This window comes from Misgurnus anguillicaudatus, chromosome 11, assembly GCF_027580225.2.
Source record: "Misgurnus anguillicaudatus chromosome 11, ASM2758022v2, whole genome shotgun sequence".
Taxonomy (NCBI): Eukaryota; Metazoa; Chordata; class Actinopteri; order Cypriniformes; family Cobitidae; genus Misgurnus; species Misgurnus anguillicaudatus.
This window is the reverse complement of record NC_073347.2, coordinates 29,282,924-29,300,259: the sequence shown is the minus strand read 5'-3', so window position 1 is coordinate 29,300,259 and position 17,336 is coordinate 29,282,924. Positions and strand designations below refer to the sequence as shown.

Genomic DNA, 17,336 nt, shown 5'->3' with positions numbered 1-17,336 from the left:
ACTTAAATGTTTAAGTTTAAACAACTTGAATTAGTAAGTTATTTCAAAATGTTTGACTAGTTAGAAGTTGCTATAAATTATAAAAATAAAGTTGTAATAACTTAAACCGATTTAACTTTATTTTTTATTTATACCAACTCCTCACTAGTCAAGAAAGTTTAAATGACTTGTTAATTCAAGTTGTTTAAACTTAAAAAGTGCAACAAGGACTTTTGTTTACAATTTAGAAAACACAGAATTGTAAGCAAACACATTGAACACCTGTTGACTTTGCTTACAGGTCGTACATCTCGCAAGTTATTTTCGTCTCGGTTTTTGCTTGCCGTTTGTGACTAAGCTTCATTAAAAACTATCGCTGCATCTAAAACCGCATACTACCATACAATATAGTAAGCGAAGTAATGCTTTTCGCCTACTATATAGTATGGAAGTAGGCAGTTTTGGACGCCGCGTATGTCAGGAAAAACACAAAGTTTGTTCACATACGAGGAGGAGAGCACCAGCTCATTTGCATTTAAAGAGACAGACAGAAAACAGCACTTTTTCCTGCATAATAAAATTGGCCCTTTTAACATGGTATAGAAAATAATCTATTTACAGACAAGGCTTAAATTAAGCCAGGATTAGGTCTTTGACCTTGAATTAGGACATTATGGCTTTAATAAATGTGACTTATAAAAACATTACTGGAATGCATTCTAAGATAAAACATTTGGCCTGATATATTTTACAAAGTGTTGTTTTCATTTGAAACAGCTCAAAAAAACATTTTAGTCTGAGACTAAGCTTAATGGAGCATACACAGCAAACGTAAATTTAACCAGTTGTGCAAGTAGATTACATATTAAAGGGATACTTCACCGATCTAGCATTCAGCTTTGTATCTGTAGAAACCCGGCAGTATTACTGAATGACCATGTTTCCCTCCATCATTTCTCCCTGAGAGGAGAGATATCTGCATTTTGGTTCTGCAAAAAAGTCCTCCGATGATGCAAAAATCGTCATATTACATCATCGGAGGACTTTTTTGCAGAACCAAAATGCAGATATCTCTCCTCTCAGGGGGAAATGAGGGAGGGAAACATGGTCATTCAGTAATACTGCCGGGTTTCTACAGATACAAAGCTGAATGCTAAATCGGTGAAGTATCCCTTTAAGTCAATGCTGAGATGCGAATAGAAGCGGAATAGACTCAAATTGGATGGTGCGATCACCACAAAAACACACGCTATTTGCCTCAAAACATCTTCGCGCAATGAAAATATTGCATGACACAAAGTTCTTTGCAAATTATCTGGAGCGAGAAATGCCATGCTTCACCTTTGGTTTGTACTTTTAGCAAATGCTGGGTACACACCAAAACGCAAAGCTATTGCTGTGTCTGAAACCGCATACTTCCATACTATATGTAATCAAAGTAGATTACATATAAAGTCAATGCTGAGATGCGAATGGACTCAAATTGGATGGTGCGATTGCCACAAAAACAAGCGCTATTTGCCTCGAAGTGTCTTCGCGCAATATTGAACTCAAATTAAAATTTCGCATGACACAAAGTTAAATCTCGCGAGTAATCTGGAGCGAGAAATGCAATGCTTTTAGCATAATGCTGTGTACACGCCAAAACGCAAAGCATTGCATTTCTCGCTCTATATTACTCGCAGGATTTAACTTTGTGTCATGCGAAATTTTCGCTGGAGTTTAATATTTTCAACTTGTACGAAGATGTGTTTGAGGCGAATAGCATGCGTTTTCACAGCAATCACACTGTCCAATTTGAACCATCCGCATAGCCCCACAAAAGTTTGCGTCTATTCGCATTTTTTCATTGACTTTGTACGTAATCTACTCTCGCAGATCGTTGGTGTGCCTCATAACACTATTTAGTAATGCCAAGTCATAGGGTCTTTGGACCTGACACTTAAAAGGAACATTCTGGATACACCTGAGAGTAATATAACATCTTAAAAAATTGCCAGTTAGATGACCTTTAAAACAAAGAAATAAGGAAATAACCATTTGGGTGATTCTCACTAAAATTAGACCCATGAGTCATGAAACACTTTGATAAAAAAGCAAATGCACAGGCAAGAGCATCAAAATAAAAAGCACACAGTTACAACCATCTCTTCATGTACTATTTTGCACATGATTTCAAATGACATCATACAAACCAATTTTGTTGTTTTTTCCATATTTAAGGGGAACATTTTCATTACCGCAACGTGTCCATGACTGGATTTGGGTTCTTTGACATGGAAAGATTTATAATTCAAAAATTTAAAAAATAAAAAGCTTCAGTGCATGTTACACTATAAACATTTACAGTAAAGAAACATGTGGTATTTGGTGATCATTGGTAAAAGTAGAGACAATAATAAGGAATTTAAATGTGTCCAATACCAATTTTCTCATCCTACGCAACAATTTTCAATCATTGTTTAAGCCCTCAAGGACCTCACATTGCAAAAAAAAGTGTTGGAAGGGACATAATTGACTGTGACACTCCAAATGGCTAGCAGGTAAGCACTTCTTATTTTTTCTCTCCAGATAAAAGTAGAAATTTTGTTTGTTATAGTACCTAGACAACTTTTTAGTTGTCATTACCGAAACATGAATTTTGTAAATGCATATATTTAATGTAATATGTTGCGGTAATGATAATTTTTGATACTGATAATCTAAAAAAAAAATGTAAATAATTCTATAGGATTATTTTTATCCTCTAAAAATAAAGGTTATAGTAAGTTCAGACCTTAACCTTATAGGTGCAAAAAAAAAAAATTGGCTTCAAAATTCTAAATCTGGATTTCGTGAAAATCACCCATTTGTTTTTATTATCGAATGAGAAATATGAGAGCAATAAAAGTGTTGTTTTGAAAGTAACTGTTTATTGAACATTACGTTACGTTTTCTGTTTGGCATTGTGATTCATTCAATACACTGTTTGGTAATAATTAAAACTTCATAATTTAATAAGTCATTAAACTAACATTATATCTCACAGATTAGTACTTCATGTACATTTAATATGAATATGAGCTGCACATTAACTAGTGATGTGTCTGGTATCAAATAATGCTAGTTAATGACTTATTAATGTAAGATTATACAGTAATAGATGTTCTCGATTGAGTGACATGCTCTCATTCAGATCCATTATTAGCAGCTTTTTATATTTCACCTCATGTCTTTTAACCTGTGCTGTTTTCACAGAAATTATCGGGTTTCAAATGCAGCATACTAGATGTAATGCACTATTTCTCATGAGAAAAACAAGTCAACGGTTGCTGTTGTCTTATCATAGGATTCATTTACTTAGCAAATTCCACTTAAAAGTCTGGAAGGAAGAAAGGCACATTGTTATCAGGTAAAATGGTACAGTGAGCATGGTAAAAACAGCTTAAAACAGTGTGAACTACAGCTCATAAAGTTGCTTCTCTTTAGTAGTAATCCAAAGTTAAGAACACATACTCCAAAACAAGAGAAAAATCTAAATACCTTCATCCACAACTTGAAGACCACGAAGATCTTCTTTCTCGGCATAAAATCAATCCAGAACAAGCACAACAAATCTTGAAAATAGTTCTAGATCTAGATCCAACTCGATGTGCCATTCAAATACTAAGAGGTCAGAAACTGTGCCGTCTTTGCCCACACCAGGAAGGCTATAGTGATTATCAGGTCTGTATAGATTTGTAATGCTTTTCTGAGTTCCCAAAATAACTGAGAATCCCAAACCATTCTTGAACTGAGTATAGGTGAAGTGTTTCTGCAATGTTTTCTCAGATTGTTTACTAAAATAAGATGAAGCGAACTTCAACACGGCCATCACGGTTCCTCGCTCGATCGCTTCCGCGACTGGTCGCCCCTGAAAAACGACAGGTTCAGGTGAAGTCAGTATCCCGATTCGGTCTAATTTAACAGCGTTTACAGTCGATTACCTGCAGAAGCCGTTTTCTGACAACTCCAGCTGAAGTTTTTTGTCTTGAGCAGCGTAAAACGGGAGCTGAGATTCAACAGCGGGAGGATGAATCTGAGGAATGAAGCTAGAAAACAGAGCCGGTGCAAGAGGAACCCAGTCTGTAAAAGAAATACAGGTTAACTAAAAAAAAAAAAAAAATACTGAAAGATAGAGTAATCAAAGCTAAAATCTCACCTGGTCGGAGGGTGTAAAGGCCTTTCACAACACTTGCCATTGTTGATGGTTTGACTTGAAATGGCATGGAATGAGCATTTTTAAGAAGTGCTGATAATGAAGAGAAATTGTCTTGTTAATCAAGTTTGGAGTGTAATGTACATGAATCTCACGCTTATAATTTAAGCAAACCAAGCATGAATTAATAAAACTAGTTATACTGACGTAGTAACGTGTTGACGTGTTTCTCCGCTACACGATCAGAGAAGAGCTTCATAAGATCGTCCTTCAGGTCTCTGTTCAGCTTAGTTTCAATGTAGAACTTGTTCTTCAAAAAAATCATGTGAAAATTCAGAATATATATCGAAATGGAGCCATGTCATGTTAAAGATAACATTAAAAAAATATATATATTTTCATTTTTACCATGTAGATAAACACTGGAACAATGCAGTGAAGGGCGGCTGTATACTGCGTGAGTGCAACATTGAAGTTTTCAATTAAACACTCGGGTGGACTGGCCTTCAGAAAACAACAGAGAATATTATTTGTTGGATAGTCATCTCTGTACATTTATGTATTTGGTATATATTTAAGTATGTGGCCGCATGCGTTTTCTGTATACAGCAGCACCCCATATGTGACCCTGGGGTGAATCACAAAACGCAGTCATAAGTTATATTGGCAATAGCCAACAATACATTATATGGGTCAAAAATATAGATTTTTTTAAATGCCAAAGATCATTAGGATATTAAAGATAATGGTTTATAAAGATATTTTGTAATTTCCTACCGTAAATATATAAAAGATATATTTATCATTAGTAATGTGTTTACTTTAAAAGGCGATTTTATCAATATTTAGATTTTTTTGCACCAAATATTGTCCCATTGTACGGAGCCCCTAAGGAGACATGAAGCAAAAATGTAACTATCGCTTTTACGTGCGAGCGCGAAAGTTCTACGTGAGCACCCAAAACCAAACTTTAGATTTCCCTACTCCAATGTCACCTTAGGGGCTCCGCACTATTGTAACAAACCATATATCAATGAAAAGATTATTTATTCAGCTTCCAGATGAAGTATAAACCTCAATTAAAAATAAATTACCCTTATGACTGGTTTTGTAGTCCAGGGTCTCATACAGAGCTGGTGAGATGACTTATTTTTGTAGGCCAACCTGGAAGTTAGCTTCACATGGAATCCCTCACCAAAAAGTCAATGGGATTTTACGATAGGCTTTTGGATATTTGTAAAAAAGATCTGTGATCAACAAAACATTTTTAACAAATGAACAAAACTTTAATGAATTTTGAAGATTAAAATGCATTTACTAGAAATAAAAAGTTAACCTAGACAATAAGTGAACTACACCACAGTCACTCAACTTCAAATGCCATCACAAATTAACTTATGACAACTCTCTCAAACTTTATTAAATACATTTAAAAACATGTTGATAACAAGAACATGTTCTGAGGATGAATCTTTTTTTGGGAATTTTGCACATTTTCATGCATGATAACTTTTAAAGGGGACATTTCACAAGACTTTTTTCAGATGTCAAATAAATCGTTGGTGTCCCCAGAGTACAAATGTGAAGTTCTAGTTAAAAATACCATATAGATCATTTATTATAACATGTTAAAATTTCCACTTTGTAGGTGTGAGCAAAAATGTGTCGTTTTAGGGTGTGTCCTTTAAAATGCAAATGAGTTGATCTCTGCACTAAATGGCAGTGCCGTGGTTGGATAGTGCAGATTAAAGGGTGGTATTATCCCCTTCTGACATCACAAAGGGAGCCACATTTCAATGACCTTTTTTTCACATGCTTGCAGAGAATGGTTCAAAACTAAGTTACTGGGTTGATCTTTTTCACATTTTCTAGATTGATAGTAGCACTGGGGACCCAATTATAGCACTTAAACATGAAAAAAGTCAGATTTTCATGATATGTCCCCTTTAAAGTTCCCAAAATGTAGACATTCAGTCCCATTGGCATTTAGTGTCAGCAATGCATTTTTCAAGACATGTAAAACTTTTTTTAAATCACAAGTGGGGTAATAACTTTTGTTTTATATTGTAGAATAAAACCTGAAAATGTCTTGACCTTGTGTTAACCCAAGATCTTATTTAAAGGTCCACCGTGTAGATTTGTAGCAGTGAGACTGTGAACTTCAACCAACATCTCAGTATACAGCTCACCCCTCCCTTTCGAAACGCATAGTGCAGCTACTAGGTGTGCCCCTCCGATCAACGCCGATACAGTATCTACTAAAAATACGTGGCCGATCACTATTCTGAATCGGACAGCCGATCTTATTCAAAGCTACGGATTTTGATCAGTAACTCCTTATCGATCTGAAATTACTATTAGTTTGAGTCGTTTATAACATGCACTTAAAAAAGCAACAAACATAATCATTATACATATTCTTTATTATCATGAAGCTACCTGAAAAAGTTTGAAGAACAGCAATAAATAATATATCCTTAAGACATTTCCTGGAGCTACGTGTCATAGCTGCGCGTGTATGGAACTTCGTCTGCAGCGCATATTAAGTTTCTGCACGAGAGCGCCCTCTGGCGACAGGACAAACATGTCATCCTTTGAGACAACATATTGACAAAACACGCTCTATAGAGCAGTTTGTCCATTTTGGGCTACTGTAGAAACATGGCAGTGCAAAATGGCGACAATAATGTAAGGAAATCCGTTGTGTACGTAGAAAAAAACGGCTCACTGTAAGGTAATAAAAACAATACAGTTGATTATGTAAGATCTTTATACACCGCTGATAATATAGTTATGTATATTATATTGCATTTTTGTCAAGAGATCCTTAAAAAATGGCACCTTTAAGATGTCTAACCTCAAAACCCCATTCAAAAAACGCATTGATTTAGGGACGAGAGGACCCGAAGATCTAATAGCTAACTAAAAAACAAGTTAAATACATATCATCCCAATATTATCCCTGCAGCTTTCTATTGACAAGTTATTATTTCTCCAGCACAAGTTGAAGGGTGTTTACATGCTGGCCTGCAACTCTGAAGAGACTCGATCCAGATGTGATGAGATTTTCCACATCAAGTCATTGTACAGCAGTTCTGAATGCTGCTGACACACACATTTATACACATGACTGCAAAAGAAAGATGTCTGACTTTAAAACACAAGCAACAGTGTCAACACAAGTGTCATATACATACATTATACTGACCTATATATTTGTTCATATGAGATAGAGATGTGATCCAATGGGCTTTGAGTGAGCAGCTGATCGATGGCACTCTCCAGTTTGGGCCAGTAAACCGTCCTGTAGTCTTCTGCAGTCATAGCGTTCATGACTGGACACATAAACATATAATAATACACATAACACACTGAAGGGCTTCGGGTTCCCATGGGATTCAAGAACTCAGGTCGATGCAGGTCTGACCCTTTATGCTGCACATTTTATTTTTAATATGTTTGTACCCTCGTTAAAAAGACCTTGGAACAATTTGTTGTGAGACAGTATCATTAAAACTTCACCCATGTTTGTGTCACAGCATTACATGAAGCACCGAGCGGAACTAGGATGTAAATGCTATGTTATGTGAATGATTGTAATATGACATTGTGTGACGATCAGACAGCATCACTGTAGTGTTTATAAAAGACTCACGGAATCTGGAGTTAAGCACGAGCGCTGCTGCACTGCTGTCTGATTCACACGTGTCACTGCTCGAGTCTGAATCCACACACACCTGCACAGGTGAACATAGAGCGCGTGAATTATGATTATGATCATCAAGCGCTTCCAAACCATCATCCTCCATATCATCCATATTAGACCTTTAACACCCCATAATCAAGTCTTCAGCTCATCGATCATCATGAACATGATGAGTTTCCCTTTCGTTTGTTTTGTTGTCACTCCGCAGCGAGACCGAAGTGACTTCCGTTATGGCGGAAATGTGTTAAATAAGAGTTCATGTGTCAAAATAAGAGTTTTCGTGTAAAAATAAGAGCGAACGTTCGGTTATAAATGTTATCAGTTGTTTAAAAAATTACCACTTAAATGTTGTCTATTTTGTGCATGGTTTTTAGACATGTATCACATCCCTTACGAAAATTAACTTTGGTTTTACAACAGTTAAAACAAAAAAACTATGGTTACTGTAGTAAAACCTTAGTAACTACAAAATAACCATGGTTTTGATAACCAATTACCATATTTAAACCATGGTTAGTGTAGTAAAGCCATGGTTTTAAAACTTTTACCACAATGAAACCATGGTTAATTTTCGTAAGGGATATCTATGGTGTTATTAGAACACACCAAATAATTCAGTACCAAGTAGCACGGTAGCACTACACTAATTGCAGACATATAAACGGTTTAATTAATAAACTATTTATTTTTAATAAATTTTATATTAAAATATTTAATAATTAAAATTAATATTTATTAGGGCCAAGCTAAAATAAAAATAAAATGAATAAACTTGTGGTATTCACAAAATTAGTCGCACCAATAAGACATGAAGTAATAGATTGATTATTGTTATGAATTGTTATATGTTATGAAGGAATCGTACAATGTATAAAAATATAAACAAGTTTAATACGGTGCGTTTTAAAATCTGAATTATGAAAACTGCACTCTTTGAGCTTTCCAACAATATATAGTTTGTCAAGATTGTTTAGGTTCAGAACAGGGTATTAGTGCTATACATATGTAAAAACAAATTGGGTCCACCTGTGGCCATGTGACATTTTTGAAACTGACTCTCACTACGTCATTATTTTCCCAAAATGGTGATGCAATTTAAAAAAACTACCCTCTTAGATCTGTTATTGTTATGAATTGTCATGAAGGAAATCGTATAATGTATAAAAATATAAACACGTTTGATACGGTGTGTTTTAGAAAACATCTGTAAGGAATTACATTTAAAAATGTTACTACAGTGCACAATAACCATCGCCTTTAGCATCATGGATGATTTAAAAAAAAATATATTGATCAGTGTAAAAAAGTGTTCATGTTCCTCTACTATTCTTCTTTAAAATGACATGCATCATATACAGTAATTAGCAAATCAGTGTGTAATAAGAGTCCAAAAAACATCTCCGGTTACTATCGTAACCTCGGTTCCCTAAAAGACGATCTCTCGATGTGTGTCAGAAGCTGACGCTGTGGAGGGGGGAGTAGCGACGTCTAAATGAATAAGCATTTTTAAATAATTGTCACTTCACAATACGTAAACAGAATTGGTGCGTTAAAATATAATATTTAAAGGTCCTGTTCTTTCTGTGTTTTTGAAGCTTTGATTGTGTTTACAGTGCGCAATATAACATGTGTTCATGTTTCACATGTAAAAACACACGGTATTTTCCACACAATTAATTATCTGTATAGCGCCGTTTACACTGTCCTTAAAACGGACTGAAGTCCCTCCTTCAGAAATACATATAGAGTTCTGATTGTGTAGCTTGTTTAGTGTGTTGTGATTTGATAGCAGCTTAGCTTGCCTTTAGCTTAGCTGGCGACTAATGTGTATTCCTGTGGGCGGAGTTTAGTCAAAAACTTTTCTAGTGACGTCATTAAAGCAGGAAATAGAGGGCTTTAGTCCAAACCGGCCGTTTGCGGTAGGCTTTGAAAGACAAATTCTGTTAAAGAAAATATATCGCCTGACAGTGAACTGTGAGCTTTTACATTTTACAGGTATTATTTATGCTATTATAGCAACATTACACGATAACTAGGGTTTAAAAAATGGGATCAAAAAGAATGTGACATTTAAACATTAAAGTTATTTCTGTTAAATCACTGATCAAATTAAGTCAAAAAGATCAACAGCATTAAGTCACAAAGTCATGTTGATATTTCAAGTTGATAATCTCATAAAGATTTAATGCCCAGTCAGTGAAAAACAGGGAAATGCATTTATACGTTCTCTAGAAAGAGGTACAGTAAAGAAAACACAAAGTGCTTGAGAACTTCTACAAGTACAAGAGTGTGAAGGCATGTCATATTTCTTTTTTTTTTAAATCTGAAAACTAATGAAAAAAGGCTACATCTATTTGAAGACTAACAAATGTTGTAAGGTATAAAATACATTAGTAGGAGGCTGAACATAGCTGCCAAATGTTTGGAAAATGCCAGTTTTATGTACATTGTGGACAATGAACAGCTTTAGCAAGAAACGTAAGACAAAAAAATAGATATGGATAAAGTGATCTTTGGTCTGAAAAGCATTCCCTTTGTATCCCAAACGATTACATGGAAAGACGAATTCCACTGTGTCCACAAGCAAAAACATTCATTGGAATTAAACATGTTGTCTAAAAATGCAAAAATACAAAGATGTGATAAAAAAGAACATTTATAAGCCAAACAAAATGAAAGTTGCATGCATTAGAAAAAGAAAATGAGTTTAAGGGCGAGTGAAATACAAAAATATAACAAACAGACTTGAGGACATTAAATACAGCTAGCGCCTATGCGCAGTTATTGAGTGCCTGTTTTAAAGGTCTGTGGTGGTTTGCAGGTTTGTATCTGTTGTGCAGTCCGTCTGAAGGCCTTTGTGTTCATTTTCCTGTACAGTCTCTTCGAGGCAGCCCTCTGTGTTTCTCTCTAATATCACTGATCCACCTTCCTCCTCTACATCACTGTCTTCATTTTCATAACCATCCGCACTGCAACGAGAAGCTTCGCTGTCACTGCCACATGAACTGGACGTCTCATCTTCTGAACTGGAGTAAACTTCGGCCCCGTGGAAAATGTAGCGGTTCGGTGTTTGAAATAAGTACTGCGAGGCTGAGACACAAACACAAGTATACCATCACATAGGGCTCTTTCACTTTCAGTCAGGATATTAATTATTAGTAGATTTTTGGCCATTTTAAGATTTTAAATCTGGGTGATTCTCGCGAAATTAGACTTATGAGGTGTCATGAAACATTCTGATAAAAAAAAGTAAATGCAAAGTAAGAGTATCAAAATAAGAAGCATACAGTTACAAACATCTCTTCATGTACATGATTTCAAATGACATCATACAAACCAATTTTGTTGTTTTTTCCACATTTAAGGGAAAATTTTCATTACCGCAACATGCCCATGACTGAATTTGGGTTCTTTGACATGGAAATATTTATAATTAAAAAATCTAAAAAATAAAAAGCTTCAGTGCATGTCATACTATAAACATTTACAGTAAAGAAACATGTGGTATTTGGTGATCATTGGTTAATGTAGAGGCAATAATAAGGAATATAAATGTGTCCAAGACCAATTTTCTCATCCTCCGCAACAATTTTCAATCATTGTTTAAGCCCTCAAGGAACTAACATTTTCAAAAAAAAAAAAATTGTTGGAAGGGACATAATTGACTGTGACACTCAAGATGGCTACCAGGTAAGCAGTTCTTATTTTTTCTCTCCAGATAAAAGTTGAAATTTTGTTTGTCATAGTACCTAGACAACTTTTTAGTTCTCATTACCGAAACATGAGTTTGTAAATCATACATTCAATGTAATATCATGTTGCGGTAATGATCATTTTTGATAATGATAATCTAAAAAAATGTAAATAATTCTATAGGAAATATTTTTTAAATCCTCTATAAATAATGGTTATAGTAAGTTCAGACCTTAATCTTATATTTGCAAGAAAATTTGGTTTCAAGGGCTTTTTAAACATTCTGTTGCTGGACACCTTCTAAAAATCACCCATATTGATATGATTATAAAGGCTGTTTAACAAATGTTTAGGCAGACATGTACAACATGATCATTTAATCATAAGACTTTTAACAGCTGCAAAGCTAATAGTACCAATGCCTTATTTTCTGAATATCTCGAAAACAGATCACGACACCAAATACACCAACAAATGATGTACACAAGACTTTACCTCCAAGCCGTTTGCTGATTGGACTCTGAAAGATTCGACTTCTCCAGCAGCGTCTGGGCATTTCAACTCGTCGATGATCCCTCGGTTCTTCTTCTTTAGGACGTTGTGCATCGTCTGTAGCGCTCTCTGCTTCTGTAGCATCAGATGCTGGGTTTTTACAGGAGTCTGATTTTTCCGCACAAGTGGCTGTCGTCTCCACAGAATGTGAGTTCGTCACCTGTGACTCAGGGCTCGGTGCGCTGGGGTCTGTTTTTTGTCTATCTAATGTTTCTGATAGAGGGCTTGTTTTACTGGCTTCTGGTGATGATGTTATTTCATCAGTTTTGTGAGCTGGTGCATTTTGACAGTTAGTGAGTCTGGGGATCTCGGAGGAGTCTGTGAGCGCTGATGAATGAACCGATGCATTCGTGTCCTCTGCAGATGTGCTCTCAGCAGACAGCGGCTCAGGTGGAGGAGGTAACGGTGCGGGGGGCTTCTCTCTGATCTCACTGAGACGTGAGGAGTTGAAGCACAGCTGCTCGAAGTCGCCACCCAAACGATGGCAGAGCTCATTTATGATGACATCACAGTCTCCGAGCAGCTCCACATCAAAGTTCAGGTGCGGCAGAGGCTCGCGGTTTATTAACACCTGAGGCACTTCATGAGGGACAGAGCCTATAGAGAGATGAAATGACAACATCATTTGACTTTTTCAGATAAAATAAATCAAAACTAGACGAAATGTAATATCAATAACAAAAACACAATACTATAGTTACCCTTCTGAGGTATTCTGCAAAAATTAAGTCGTCATTTTCTCACCCGCATGTTGTTTTAACCTGTATGATTTTTTTGATGACGTCATTGCAGTCACGTGACTTTAGTCTCACGCATGTGCTTCACAACAGACGTGGAAGAGAAGGCAATGTTGAATAAAGTCGTAATTTTTGATATTTTTGGACCAAAATGTATTTTTGATGCTTCAACAGATTCTAACTGACCCACTGATGTCACATGGACTACTTTGATGATGTTTTATTACCTTTCTGGACATGGACAGTAAACCATACATAGATTTTCAATGAAGGGTCAACAAGCTCTCAGACTAAATATAAAACATCTTTGTTCCGAAGATGAACGAAGGTCTTACGAGTTTGGAACGACATGAGGGTGAGTCATTAATGACATTATTTTTTTATTTTTGGGTGAACTATCCCTTAAATAACATGGTATATGAACGTGGTAATCATTCAGTAGCATGGTATTACCATCTTGTACAAAACAATATTACAGTCAGGCTAATAAATCATTCATATTTGATCATTTTGAAATTACGGTGTCAACTATGCTTCACATAAACGGACAAAGTAAAACAACACATACTTGGTATTAAAGCAACTGGCCGCACTTTCAGCGAGGAGCCGATCACAATGAGCAGGTCAACCTCATCCTTGTCCTGCTTCATGGCTCGGTGGAAAAATTCTGGAAGGTTCTCACCAAAGAAAACAATGTCTGGTTTCATGATGGCATAAGGGATGTCTGACGGACACCTCAAGCAGTGAGGAACAACCTGCAAAAGCGAAATGTTCTGTATAACCACTAACACATTACAAATTTTATCTACTGTTTGATGAGCAAATTTTGCATACCTGGTTGAATATATCTTCCCTTATGGCCTCACAGTCCACCTTATGTTTACACACAAGACAAGATGCTGTGGCGAAAGACCCTGAAAGATAAACAGAGTCCATATAAAAACGGAATTATAGAACTATTCCATTACGTTTCATCCCAAAATAACACAAATGGGTGATTCTCGCGAAATTAGACTTTTGAGGTGTCATGAAACATTTTGATAGAAAAAGTAAATGCAAAGTAAGAGTTTCAAAATAAGAATCATACACTTATAAACATCTCTTTATGTAATATTTTGCACATGATTTCAAATGACATCATACAAACCAATTTTGTTGTTTTTTCCACATTTAAGGGGAAAATTTTCATTACCGCAATGTGTCCATGACTGGATTTGGGTTCTTTGACATGGAAAATTTATAATTAAAAAATAAATAAATAAATAAAAAGCTTTAGTGCATGTTATACTATAAACATTTACAGTAAAGAAACATGTGCTATTTAGGGATCAATGTAAATGTAAATGGTAAAGGTAGAGACAATAATAAGGAATATAAAGAAAAATATTCTCATCCTCCGCAGCAATTTTCAATCATTGTTTAAGCCCTCAAAAAAAATTTGTTGGAAGAGACATAATTGACTGTGACACTCAAGATGGCTACCAGGTAAGCAGTTCTTATTTTTTTCTCTCCAGATAAAAGTTGAAATTTTGTTTGTCATAGTACCTAGACAACTTTTTAGTTCTCATTACCGAAACATGAGTTTGTAAATGGATATATTAAATGTAATATCATGTTGCGGTAATGGTGATTTTTATAATGATAATCTAAAAAGTGTAAATAATCTTATATGTGCAAAAAAATGGGCTTCAATGGCTTTTTAAAAAAATCTGCTGCTGGACACCTTTTAAGTCTGGATTTCGTGAGAATCACCCAAATGTGTTTCTAGAATTGAAGAAATAACAGACATGCAGTTGATATACACTATCATACCCTAAAGCAGTGGTCTCCAACATGGTACCCGGTGAGTTGCCCCCCAAAGCACATTCTATTAAAAGCCTCAATTTTAATATTTATTTATTAAATAGTTTTATTAAAACTTATGTATGTTACAATTTTTAAACAATAATAAATCATGTCAATAAATAAAAAACAATAAAATAAAATCAACAAGTAAAATAAAAAAAGTTTTAAGTAGACTATATCAAAAAAGTAGCCCTCTTCCTCACGGAAAAGGTTGGAGACCCCTGCCATAAAGGCATCCAAATGGACACAAACACTGACTGTAAATCAGGTCAAATATTTCAAGCACGAGTTATATAGCAGGTTATAAAGTTTGTTTTTACTGAATGTAAATCTTCTTACTGATGCTATGATCATCATTTCTATTGCACATCATATAGACCAGCCGTACCGTGACACTGAATTATCTTCTGGATCCCAGCAGCCTGCTCCAGTGTATCAATATTCTGAGTATAGTTTCGTAGTAACCTTCCTTTCTTATCCAACATTGATATAAATCTGTGACATGGAGACGGCTGGAATTGTCCAGGGTAGATTTCCTTTGCAAAATAAGAGGGATAATGCTATTGAAGTATTTATGTTGTGTGCGATATTTGTTGTGGGAAATGCAGAAACATATCAAACCTTTGCGAATTTGAAAAAAGGCCTCGGGTCTCTTTTAAAATATTCTATGTCGAACATCGCTTGAGGGTCGGGAAGGTCCGGAAAATCCACGGCGAGTCTAGCGTAAATCCCATCTCTTGATCGGAAGTCAGGAATTCCACAGGAAACTGATACCTGTGATGACGAGAACCAAACCAATGTAACCAATGTAAAAAAACTAAATATTGAAATTCAGAGATTGTCAGTCATAGAGTACGTATCGAGAGTTCAAAGACTGAAAACGCACCCCGGCACCAGTGAGGACAAGAATTTTCTTTCCCTCGTTCAGGAGCCGGACGACGTCCTCTAAAGTGTTAATGTCTTTGCGCTTCTTCCTTTTCGGTGGCTCTGAGATGTTGATGATGATCTGCCACAGCGTCATGTCATCCAGATCCGATGGAAGGGTGGTCTCAGGAAGCAGGTCCTTCAGAATCTCTCTCGGGTCGGTTCCTCTCATGATGTGCTGCTGAATGAACCGGTAGGAACCTAAACAAACAGGCCAAGACAGAACACAATGAAACATCTATATAAACTGTATAGCAGACTATACTAGAGTGAATTAATTCAATAAAAAGTGGTTTGTAAATCCAACTTTAATTCTAGAGCAGATTAATAGATATTTGATCCAAGCATTCATATCGATGCTTGTATATGAGCAAATATTTGACATTCAAGCATGCAAGATTAAAGGAGTGGTGTGTCATCTTAGGTCAAGACTCACCGATCTGTGGCTGAGGGGTCCAGTCGCTGGAGCTGGCACGAGATGAACGGTCATCATCCTCATCATCATCATGAAGACGATCGGGTGAGATGAATCCATTAGAATGTAAACCTTCATCAATCAACTCTGTGTGAAAGACACGTCTTATATTATTAATGATACATCGCAATGAATTAAATCAAAGCTGTACTGTATAAATTTACATTAGAAATTCATTAATGCGTCAGCCACAAGAACATACATGAAAAAATTAAGCTTTATAACCTGAAAGTCATCTGAGATGGTCTGTGTTTTTCAGAATGACTTATGAAAATTAATATCTAAATAAAAACTAAAATAAATATTTATGGAGTTAACAACATGTCGAAGCAATATATTCCCTCCAAAACTCTCGAGCAGCTTTACAATCTATTGCTTGACAGACTTTATAATTTAGTCAAATCTATGAATCTGTGACTTAAATGATACTTTGATAAGTTGATGTCTTCTGTAACTAAACAGATTAAAAACGTGGTTTTACTATGGTAATATGTGTTTGCGTTAATTCTTATTAATATTAATATTATACTGAACACACAAACTAAACTGGTTATTACAATTCGTCTTTTACTAAAACAGTAATTCAAACCCCACATATAAAGTAAAACATGGTAAAACACAGTAAAGCTGACAGCTCTCCACTCTAGACTGTTAGTTTAGTATAAAAAGAATGAACCAGAAACTCACAAAACATGTAATAAACTTCGTGAATAAATAAAGGGTTAATTGATAAGCGTACCGGACATCTCGGGTTCGGCGGTCCGTCCGGGTTCAGGGTGCTTTACTGAGGCCTGATCGGTCTGATCCGTCACCGCCGGTTCTGACTCCGCCGGTTCGGTTCCGACAGAAGCGCCGTTGTCCAAATGACTGGACGGGTCTATGCTTACTCTCGGTCTCTTTAAAACCGGCTCGTCCGGCTCAATAGAGCCGCCGGTGCTGGCGGGTCCGGCCCGTTTATTTTCACCGTCCGCCATCTTCGGCAGGGAGTGAATGTGGAGGAGGAGTTTCCGGTGATGATGTAAGGTGACATCACGAACTGCGTACTGTACAAGTAGGCGCGCGTGGCCGCTTCGACATTTAAACCGAGCGAGCACGTGATTGCTGCGTGACCAAAGGTAACTTAAACCATAATGTCTATGCGTAAAACCATGTTCTTCATATATGCTATTGTATACTATACTTTTTTCGAACAAGGACCAGCATATCAAGTCAATAGCATTGCAAACAATCTGCTAATTCAGTGTTACA

At 36.0% G+C, this 17,336-nt stretch overlaps 2 protein-coding genes across 3 annotated transcripts; both read right to left on the bottom strand.

The window, feature by feature from the left end:
• Positions 1 to 3,287: 3,287 nt before the first annotated feature.
• cacul1 (CDK2 associated cullin domain 1) lies at positions 3,288 to 8,116 on the bottom strand. Of its 2 annotated transcripts, XM_055169461.2 has the most exons (9): positions 7,982 to 8,116; positions 7,812 to 7,893; positions 7,365 to 7,491; positions 7,184 to 7,286; positions 4,565 to 4,660; positions 4,364 to 4,466; positions 4,160 to 4,249; positions 3,945 to 4,083; positions 3,288 to 3,871 (listed from the first exon to the last, which is right to left on the bottom strand). In XM_055169461.2, the coding sequence occupies exons 3-9, from the start codon at positions 7,487 to 7,489 to the stop codon at positions 3,832 to 3,834; spliced, it is 696 nt and encodes a 231-aa protein (XP_055025436.1). In that variant the 5' UTR covers positions 7,490 to 7,491; positions 7,812 to 7,893; positions 7,982 to 8,116; the 3' UTR covers positions 3,288 to 3,831. The 2 variants fall into 2 exon arrangements, with proteins under 2 accessions (XP_055025436.1, XP_055025435.1); XM_055169460.2 differs by having other exon boundaries at positions 7,812 to 8,105.
• Positions 8,117 to 10,012: 1,896 nt separating this feature from the next.
• sirt1 (sirtuin 1) lies at positions 10,013 to 17,122 on the bottom strand. The gene is made up of 9 exons (XM_055169456.2): positions 16,828 to 17,122; positions 16,050 to 16,175; positions 15,576 to 15,814; positions 15,311 to 15,463; positions 15,078 to 15,225; positions 13,679 to 13,758; positions 13,413 to 13,599; positions 12,051 to 12,704; positions 10,013 to 10,952 (listed from the first exon to the last, which is right to left on the bottom strand). Exons 1-9 carry the CDS (start codon positions 17,060 to 17,062, stop codon positions 10,660 to 10,662), a joined length of 2,115 nt encoding a protein of 704 aa, XP_055025431.2. The 5' UTR covers positions 17,063 to 17,122; the 3' UTR covers positions 10,013 to 10,659.
• Positions 17,123 to 17,336: the final 214 nt, after the last annotated feature.

Bases quoted from the DNA above. Each gene is read 5' to 3' on its own strand.
- cacul1 (XM_055169460.2), bottom strand. From the start codon at position 7,974: ATGGATGATATGGAGGATGATGGTTTGGAAGCGCTTGATGATCATAAT. The intron at 7,492-7,811 runs GTGAGTCTTTTA...TTATGTGTCCAG, and splicing joins CGTGCTTAACTCCAGATTCC to TCATGAACGCTATGACTGCA. The intron at 3,872-3,944 runs GTAATCGACTGT...GTCGTTTTTCAG, and splicing joins TCAGAAAACGGCTTCTGCAG to GGGCGACCAGTCGCGGAAGC.
- sirt1 (XM_055169456.2), bottom strand. From the start codon at position 17,062: ATGGCGGACGGTGAAAATAAACGGGCCGGACCCGCCAGCACCGGCGGC. The intron at 13,759-15,077 runs GTACGGCTGGTC...TTTATCTTTCAG, and splicing joins GAAGATAATTCAGTGTCACG to GGTCTTTCGCCACAGCATCT. The intron at 10,953-12,050 runs GTAAAGTCTTGT...TTTGTGTCTCAG, and splicing joins AATCAGCAAACGGCTTGGAG to CCTCGCAGTACTTATTTCAA.